Here is a 10,395-nt window from a genome sequence, read left to right as displayed (position 1 = left end):
GACTGTTTTCAACATAATAATAATCAGAAATGTTTCTCAAGCAGCAAATCAGAATATTATATTAGAATGATTTCTGAAGATCGTGTGACACTGAAGACTGCAGTAATGATGCTGAAAATACAGCTGCGCATCACAGAAATAAATTACAGTTTAACACATATTCACATAGAAAACAGCTGTTTTACATTAGAATAATATTTCATATTTTTACAGATTTTTGATCAAATAAATGCAGCCTCTGTGAGCAGGAGAGACTTCTCTCAGAAACATTAAACAACTTAAAAACTGTCCAAAAATGACAAAAAGCTCCATGAACGCGTCTCAAAAGTACCATGAAAATGGCTCCTTTAAATCAAATCTTTACTATATTTGAGGAGGGAATGATTCACTTAACGGATGAATTTGCTGATTTTCAACTAGCTTTGTATTATTACAGCAATGTAATGTACAGCAAATTTTTTTTTTTGCATTTTTACAGCCAATTTTTATTAAAAACCCCTCAAGCAGTGAATTCCTCCTTTTAATATTTTCACAAGTATTTTTTGGTGTAAATTATTCCTTTAACTCTGTCATAACTAATAATAAGATAGTTTGAGTCGCTGTAAGTTCATCATTGGATTCTGTGATGTTTTCACTTCATCAATCCTTTATGGAAATAAACACACACACATCAATATCATAAGAATATGATGAAGGAACATGTTTCATGAGTGCAGAACAAACAGCCATCAGAGATGATTTTACTCATGTTTGTCAGTGTTAAAGGGCTAATGTTGTATTTCAAAGGCTTGATGTCGATTGTACCGCTAAAGATGCCTTATTGTGCCATTATAAGAACAGAGAGGAGCTTTACTGACGGAAGGAGACTCAGAAACAACTCTGAAGATGATTCTGGATATTTGTCGTGTTGATGATGTCAAACAAACTGTTTTAATGATGTGTGATTTTTTATTTTATTTTTTTTTATCATCTATAGGTGCTCACAACTCACTGAAACAATTCACTGAAAGTGATCAAAGATGCCAGAACTTTCTATTTCGTCAGCTTTATTGCTCTTTCATTCCCTGTAACCCGTGGCCATGTGTGACTTTATATCAGTTTCACGAGATCCTTCGGACTCTTCAGTACAAATAATTCTGATATTTAATGTTTATTCAATAAAATGAAATATTTGATCCAGATAATTGATTCTAATGTGTTGAATGGGTTAATAATTCATCACTACACTGCAAAAACTATGTTCTTTCCCAGTATTTCTGTTTTGTTTTCCAGTACAAACATCTAAAGATTCTTAAGGCAAGATATATTAACTTGAGAAGCTTATTTTCTGAAAAATATATAAAAATGAAGAGTTTATTCTTAATCATCACAAAGCATTTGGCTCTGTTTTGACCCAGAAGGGATGCAAAAAAATTCTAAAAAATGTATAGTTTTTAGTAAGGGAATGAAACTTTACAAATGTTTTAAGACCCTCAAAATACTTTCCCCCCAGATTTTTTATTATTACATTTTAAGAGATATAACCATTTAAAAAATATTTTGTGTTTGAGTCATTTTGATCCGGGTATGTACTGTATGGAGCACCATTAGTGTCAAAAATACCTTCCGTAAAATTTTCTATGGAGTTAAATTAGTGTCAAAAAACTTTTGTAAAATATATTTGGTCTTTTCCCCATATCTCACTCATTTTTGGACTGAATTTTGATGATGAACATGAATATGTATGTTTATTAATGAACCACTGAAGCATGAAAAATTCGGCACTTTTTTCATCTGAAAGTGAAATTTCATGCAAGTAAAATGAATTTATTTTATTTGAAAACTTTTCAGAGTAATATTGATGTTGTTTTGGTGTTTTGTTCGAAATAAATATGTAAGTTTAATGAATTTGAGCAATCATAATTTATAAAAGGAATTTAATTAAATTCCATTCATTCCAATGGGGTTAATACTGATAATATTATACATTCTACTTCATACAGTTTCATACAATGATACATTCAAATTAAATTTATCATAAATATGGACAAATATTTATTTGGCATCATATTTATTTATTTATTTTTTGGTGTGGTTCATGTGTAATTTGAAATTTGAAATTCAATTTTTTTTAATTAATAAAAAGAGGTAAATGCAGTAATAACATGGTAACATTAAAAACCATTCTGAGATGCTGATCAGATGCAATATGGTTTTTATGGTTTTAAACAAATATTACTTTATGACAATTATAAAATAATGATTCTTCTGGTACAAACAAAATGTGAAAATAGTCTTCAGATTATGAATGCATTATGAGGCTTAAAACAAGAACAAATATTAGAGTCAGAAAAATACATTAGTTTCCCTGATTTTTCTGACTCCAGTTCTTGTTTTAATCATAATCTCAATTCATTTTGATCAGTTTCTCTTCTTATCTTCTGTCATTGTGTATCTACAGTAAATGTGCATGATTTAAGAACGTTTGTTCTGGAAAACAAGACAAAAATACTGTGAAAGAACATCATTTTTTGCAGTGTAAATCAACCTTTTATTACAATCTCCTGATGCAGAGTGAAACAGGGCTAATTCAAGATAACTGGACTGTTTTTTTTTTGGAGTGGATCAGAGTTCGTCTCTCACACGGTCTCCGGAGTGAATCACTTTGAGCTGCTCTGAGGGATTCATTCACAACGCTATTAATTGAGTCCACTGATTCATGACTCTTAAAGAGTGACTCTACTGATTCATGATTCTGTTAATTGACTTCATTGATTCATGACTCTTTTAATTGACTCTATTGAATCATGACTCTATTAATTGACTTTACTGATCCATGACTCTATTGAGTGACTCTACTGATTCATGATACTATTGAACAACTCTACTGATTCACGACGATTAATTGACTCTACTGATCCATGTATCTACTGATTCATGACTCTATTGGCTGACTCTACTGATTCATGACTCTATTGATTGACTCCACTGATTCATGACTCTGTTAATGGACTCCATTGATTCATGACTCTATTAATTGACTCTACTGATCCATGGATCTACTGATTCATGACTCTATTGAGTGACTCTACTGATTCATGACTCTATTGATCGACTCTACTGATTCACGACTATTAATTGACTCTACTGATCCATGTATCTACTGATTCATGACTCTATTGGCTGACTCTACAGATTCATGACTCTATTGATTGACTCCACTGATTCATGACTCTGTTAATAGACTCCATTGATTCATGACTCTATTAATTGACTCTACTGATCCATGGATCTACTGATTCATGACTCTATTGAGTGACTCTACAGATTCATGACTATTGATTGACTCTACTGATTCATGACTCTATTAATTGAGTCAGATTCTTTTATTCCTTTTATTCCCTCAAACACAAATCTCCTGATGCAGAGTGAAGCAGGGTTAATTCAAGATAACTGGACTGTTTTTTTGGAGTGGATCAGAGTTCGTCTCTCACACAGTCTCCGGAGTGAATCACTTTGAGCTGCTCTGAGGGCTTCACCATCATCCAGGCGTATTTGCACAGGTGCTCTTTGTTGCAGTCCTTCTGCCAGTAGATGACGTTCCTGCGGTTCAGGTTCGCGCCGGCGCACGCGTCGTACCACCAGCCGCCACCCGCCACGCCCTGGAACTCCAGCCGGGCGCAGTTCTGGAGGTAGTTGTCGTTATCGCGGTCTTTGGTGGTGAAGCGCTGGTTATCGTGCAGGTAGTTGTCGGTGTCGAGTGTCAGAGCATCGGCCGCAGTGCCCTGGAACAGACCCAGACGCAGACGGTACTGTGCCTCCTCGTCCTCCAGCAGCATTGGATCATACTCGCCCGTCTTGGTCACGGCGTCCTGGTCCACCAGCTTGATGCCGAGCTTGTACCGGGCCGGACCGCAGGTCAGCCGGTGCAGGTGCTCGTTCCCCAGCCAGTGGTTCCCGCTCAGGGATCCGAAGCCGTGCTTGTATTCGTCCCAGCTGCGGTCGAAGTCCACGCTGCTGTTGACCGTGATGTGCTGCACCACCGTCCAGCCGCCCTCCTGCATGGCGCAGTAGACGGCGATGGGCGAGTCTCCGGGGCGGATCAGATACAGGCCATCCCGCGCCTGACCACCAGAGCTCTGCCACAGATCGTAACAGTCCCGGGGAAACTCTGAGACAGAACAACGGCAGAATCACAACCGAGAAACTGACTCTACTAATTCATGCCTCTATTAATTGACTCTACTGATTCATGACTCTATTGATTGACTCTACTGATTCATGACTCTGTTAATGGACTCCATTGATTCATGACTCTTTTAATTGACTCTATTGAATCATGACTCTATTAATTGACTCTACTGATTCATGACTCTATTGAGTGACTCTACTGATTCATGACTCTATTGATTCATGACTCTACAGTTTGACTCTACTGATTCATGACTCTATTGAGTGACTCTACTGATTCATGACTCTACTGTTTAACTCTACTGATTCATGACTCTAGTGATTGACTCTACTGACTCAAGACTCTACTGATTCATGACTCTATTAATTGACTCCACTGATTCATGACTCTATTAAACAACTAAACTGATTCATGACTCTATTACTCTATTAATTATAAAATTATACAATACTATAAATATCATATACTGTAAAATAATACTACAATAACACTGTTCTGAAAACATTTGTCTTGATAATCTTTCATCAGTCTTTAATCTGTTAGCAGGCGTTATCTCTAGTGTTTGTTAACCTGATCTAATTAGTCTTTATCAGGACTAATTATATGAACACACCCTGAGTCCTGCTTGACCTTTGACCCCTGCTCTGGTGGGCCAGATGTCATAGTGGGTTAGTGGAACCAAATCTGCTTTAAATTCACTCAAACAGACTAGTATTTCTGTATCTGAAACAAGCTGTTGAGTTTGATTCATTAGATTAACGAGCAATAAATTACTGTGACTTATAACAACATCAGCCTAAAACTAAGACTAAACAGATATTTGTTAACATTAATATAATTAAGAAGAGGCCCAGGTGATGTCAGGTTATGAAAACTTGCATGTATTTCTGTAGAATATTTGAGGATGAATTATTAAGCAGTGCTGATGGAAAACAGTCTGACCTTTCTGTCCGAGGTTCACGATGAGTTTGTGCTCCTCTGGAGCGAGCAGATGGATGTTTTTGGCAGGAAGTGCTTCGGTTTGAAAGTGCGCCAGCAGGAAGAGACAAACCCACAGCCTCGCCATCATCTGAACGAGAAACAGAAGAGAAAAACATGAGAATCACGGCAGAGGAAAGATCTGGAGTCATGAGCTGGGGCGGACTTACAGTATAGGGGGCCCTAAGATAATTTCAGGTACAGGGCCCCAACACAATTTCTATATGCTCTTTTACATCTAACTCTTATTTTGCTCTCTCTCTCTCTCTCATAGGTTATTGGTTTAACTAGTTTATTCAACCCTTCACAACTTAAATAAATAATTAGTCAACCTGATGCTGTTCTAAAGCCATATTAGGCTGCCTTATTTTTTTCGGGTCTCAAAAAAAGACATATAAAAAATAAAAATGCTTTCATTTGTCCATTTAATGAAATGCAAACTTCTTCATCAACCTTTTTACAAAATGCAACTCGTTCCATATTCAAAGTGTTCTTAAGGCGTACGGTAGGGTTTGCCAAGAAACAAATGGAAAATGTAATCTATTATTAAGAGAAAATAATAAAATAATAAATTGCCAAATGAGTTTAAAGTGATAAATGATATAAAATAGTGCTGGGCAAAGATTAATCACAATTAATCGCATCCAAAATAAAAGTTTTTGTGTACATAATATATGTATGTGTGCTGTGTATATTTATTATGTATATATAAATACACACATGCCTGTATATATTTAAGAAAATTATGTTATGTTTACATATTAAATATATTTATATATAATATAAAATTATATGAATATAAATATGTACATGTAAATATTTTCAAAATATATACTGTATGTGTGTGTATTTATATATGCATAATAAATATACACAGTACACACATATATATTATATAAACAAAAACTTTCATTTTGGATGCGATTAATCGCGATTAATCGTTGCCCAGCACTAATATAAAGTCTTTTACATTGACGGTTAAGCGCTGGCTCAAAATAAACCAGACCTGTACGCATATTTAAATTTTCATATGGTTCCTTACTAGTTATTAGGATTGGAAGAGTCTATAAAACTGGGTGCATGTCTTTGTTCTGTATTCTGTTTGTAATGTGAGGATTTTATATGAAGGATTTGTTACATTAGTTTTTTGGTACAGATAGTTATTTTATTATAATCATTTTGATTATTTATATACAGTATGTAATGATTTTTTTATTTTTTGAAAAGCCTTTCTAGGGACATGAGATGCAAATTAGCACCTGCTATAATCTCTATTTGCAGTGCATTTTTTCCAGAATCATGTTTATTGTATTGTCCCTATCCAAATAAACACGTAAATAAATTAGTGCTGTCAAACTATTAATCGAGATTAATCGCATACAAAATAAGTTTTTGTTGCATAATATATATGTGTGTACTGTGTATATTTATAATGTATATATAAATGCACACATATACAGTGTATATTTACATATATTTATATATCATATAAATTATATGAATATAAATAGACATTTAAATATTTTCAAAATGTATACTGTATGTGTGTGTATTTGTATATACATTATAAATATACACAGTACACACACATATATTATGTAAACAAAAACTTTTATTTTGTATGTGATTAATCGCGATTAATCGTTTGACAGCGCTAAAATAAATACATACAAAAAATCTCACGCATTCGTGCATTTGTATGAGTGCGCAGCAGAGAGTCATTTTGAAACATCAAGACAAATAAAATCACGAAACACGATTCTTCCGTCTCTGAGATTAATATATCCATTTTGAGAAAGTCAGTATTATACAGCCTAGAAAGTCCCTCTATAATCACAAAAAGCTGTCATTCACTTCAGTTCATCGCAATCTCACGATGTCGCATTAATCAGTGGAGTTCTCTACGCTGCACAATGAATCTCTTATTTACGTCATATCTACACGTTGTCATATTGAGAGGATTCGCAAGCTTGCAGAACTCAACACTTCATAAAAACTCTGCATTTTGAGCGGTGAGTGAACATTAACGCTCTCCAGAACACAAATACACACAGGAGCGTTTGCCAAATATGTTTCGCCAATATCAGATGGGGCCCCCCGATTCCCCGGGGCCCTGAGCGGCCGCTTACCTCGCTTATTGGTTACGTCCAGCCCTGGTCATGAGTGAGTGTTACTGCTGAGAGAGTGTGTGACCGACAGCAGCGAGAGAGAGAAGCAAAGTGTTGATCCGTGCACCGCTATCAGCGCTGGACTTCAGCCCGTCGCTGCAAGGGTTAAAGCCTTTATCTGGACTCTTCAGTGTAGTTTCATTTGTTTTATCTGATTCATTTCAGCCTTTGACTCTGTTTTGCAACAGCAGTGACTGAATCATGACCTGATTACCGGCCGAACCCAGGCCTCCGGCTGAGATCCGGCACAACATCACAGGAATCACCCGTAAGTCTGTGTTTTACACCTGAAGAACTTCTGTCTGTTTTCACGCATATCAATAGATCAAATTCAGCAGAAATTACATATTATATTCAGCATAAAGAAAATCTTCTTTTTTAGTTCCATTAACATGTTTTGATTTATTAACATATTATTATTTATATAAAATTATTATATATAAATTTTAAATACATTTTCTATGATTCATTTATGCTGATTTTGGACAAAAATGTCAATGTTTCAGGATTGTATCATCGCAATGAGCATCTAATGACAGTCTATTAATGGAAATACTGGAAATGGAAAACTATTTAAATTCTGCATCATTTTCTGATGATTTTTTGTAGTGAATTTGATGAAGATCGGTGTTTTGATGAACTTTGTGTTATAATGTGTGTGTGTGTGTGTGTGTGTCGCTCTCCTAGGAGAATCTCAAACACACACACACACTGTAAGTGTTTCTTAAACGACTTCAATTAATAGTTTATAATAATTTATTGAGAGTCAAAAATTCATTCAATAAATAAAATGATCTGGTAACACTTTACAATAAGGTTCCATTATTTAACATGAACTAATAACATACATATATCTAAGCATTTAGTATTATAAGTTCATGTGAATTTTAGATTCAAAACATTTATTATTAATGTATTAATACATATATTAAAATCAAAAGTTGTATCTGTTAATATTTAATGGGCCTGAGCTGAAATGAACAAACAACAGAGTTTCTGCAAGTTTTATAAAATCAATTTAAGACTATTTAAAGACCTTTTCAAGAACAGTTAAAGAGAATTTAAGGAGTCGAATTAGCAAGTTTGAGAATACAACTTGAACAAATTTCCATTACTTTTAAATTCATTTTAAAATATGAAAATAACTTTACTGTCCCTTCTTATCACACTGCAAAACTGATGTTCTTACTCACTAAAGTCTTTTTAATCTTATTTTTCATTTTGTAGCCTACTTTTGACATTTTAAGGCCTTATTCTGTGGAAGGACGAATTGAGACTTTTTAAGACCTGCATTAAACCTGAACAATGAACAGTTGTATTTTGCAAAGATTAATAAACACTGTAACAAATATATTGCTTGTTGGTTAGTGCACGAACTAACATTAACTAATGAAACCTTATTGTAAAGTGTTACTGTGTTATATTGTGAAACTGAAGCAGCTTGAATAATCAAAGATACAGTCAAGATTCAGCAGCAGTATAATGACATTCACATATAAACACAGATGAAACATTGTGTTCTGACCGACTGAAGTCTTCAGCTTTACTAAACACAGCAGATACACCTAAAATAAAAACAGAAGCATTTTCACGCTCTTAGCTTCTGTTTTACTCTGCATATGACGTGAGGTGCACAGTGCATATTAATCTTTAATTTTCCGCCTCGAAGCTCCGCCCCTTGCACCCGGAGCTCCACCCGAGGGCCTCTGGCTCCGCCTCCTGCCTTCTCGTCACTTTTAGGTGATGAGAAGAACTTGGTCATGAGCTCCGAGACGTCTGGAAGCTCCTGATTGGAGTTCAGCATGTTCATGGACTGCTCCATCTCCTGCCAATCAATCAATCAATCAATCAATCACGTGATCAATCAGAGCGAAGCATTCATGCAGTGTGAAGGAGTTCATACCCGTCTCATCTCGGGATCACTGGGGTTGAAGACTTTAGGAAGAAGAAGGATTACGAGGAGAGGAAGAACCATCATGAGAACCTGAGAGAGTGAAGAGTAAAGCGTTACAGGACGAGAGTAGGGTTCACAGTAGAGTTGGGTATCGTTTGAATTTGATCAATTCCAATTCTGATTCTTATTGATTTCCAGTTTCGAAGTCAAACATTTAGATATCAAACATATTTATTCTGCTACATAAAAACTGGACTTGATTAAGAGCTGTTTGTGTGCAGAATAGAGCTGCATGATTCTAGATAAATTAAGACTTTTTTTTTCTTTAATGGAGAGAACTACATCTCTCACGATTCTGAAGAAAAACATTAGACAACTAAACAAACTCGATGAATGGAATGATTCAATGACTCACTTGTTTCATTACTGGACGAATCAGTGTTTTTGAATGAATCTCTTGAGTGAATGATTCAAAGACAAATACATGTTTAACAACCCGTTTCGCCAGCTAAAAAAAAAGGTGCGCACACAGGAATTGATAGGTGGAATCGAAATTTTAATTTTACAACAAGTATCCGATTCCTGACCTTAAGTATCCGATTATGGAATTGGAATTGATTTTTGATTCCCAACACTGTGACCCTGCAGCACAGAAGCAGTCATAAGCAGCACAGCTATATTTGTAGCAATAGCCAACAATACATTGTATGGCTCAAAATTATACATTTTTCTTTTATGCCAAAAATCATTAGGATATTAAGATCACGTTCCATGAAGATATTTAGTAAATTTCTTACCGTAAATATATCAAAACTTCATTTTTGATTAGTAATATGCATTGCTAAGAACTTCATTTGATCAACTTTAAAGGTGATTTTCTCAATATTTAGATTTTTGCTCCCTCAGATTCCAGATTTTCAAATAGTTGTATCTCAGACAAATATTGTCCAACACACACACACACACACACACACACACACACACACACACACACACACACACACACACACACACACACACACACACACACACACACACACACACACACACACACACACACACACACACACACACACACACACACACACACACACACACACACACACACACACACACACACACACACACACACACACACACACACACACACACACACACACACACACACACACACACACACACAC

General features: G+C 35.3%; 2 protein-coding genes across 2 annotated transcripts; both read right to left on the bottom strand.

The window, feature by feature from the left end:
• Window positions 1–220: 220 nt before the first annotated feature.
• Window positions 221–7,414, bottom strand: zgc:194887 (uncharacterized protein LOC571819 homolog). Its single transcript, XM_058750247.1, has 3 exons — window positions 7,279–7,414; window positions 5,114–5,240; window positions 221–4,150 (listed from the first exon to the last, which is right to left on the bottom strand). Exons 2-3 carry the CDS (start codon window positions 5,238–5,240, stop codon window positions 3,456–3,458), a joined length of 822 nt encoding a protein of 273 aa, XP_058606230.1. The 5' UTR covers window positions 7,279–7,414; the 3' UTR covers window positions 221–3,455.
• Window positions 7,415–8,563: 1,149 nt separating this feature from the next.
• Window positions 8,564–10,012, bottom strand: LOC131523682 (ER membrane protein complex subunit 7-like). The gene is made up of 2 exons (XM_058750250.1): window positions 9,221–10,012; window positions 8,564–9,142 (listed from the first exon to the last, which is right to left on the bottom strand). Exons 1-2 carry the CDS (start codon window positions 9,293–9,295, stop codon window positions 8,906–8,908), a joined length of 312 nt encoding a protein of 103 aa, XP_058606233.1. The 5' UTR covers window positions 9,296–10,012; the 3' UTR covers window positions 8,564–8,905.
• Window positions 10,013–10,395: the final 383 nt, after the last annotated feature.

This window comes from Onychostoma macrolepis, chromosome 17 (genome assembly GCF_012432095.1).
Source record: "Onychostoma macrolepis isolate SWU-2019 chromosome 17, ASM1243209v1, whole genome shotgun sequence".
NCBI lineage: Eukaryota > Metazoa > Chordata > Actinopteri > Cypriniformes > Cyprinidae > Onychostoma > Onychostoma macrolepis.
Note: the sequence above shows the minus strand (reverse complement) of the source record. Positions and strands in the feature narration are given on the sequence as shown.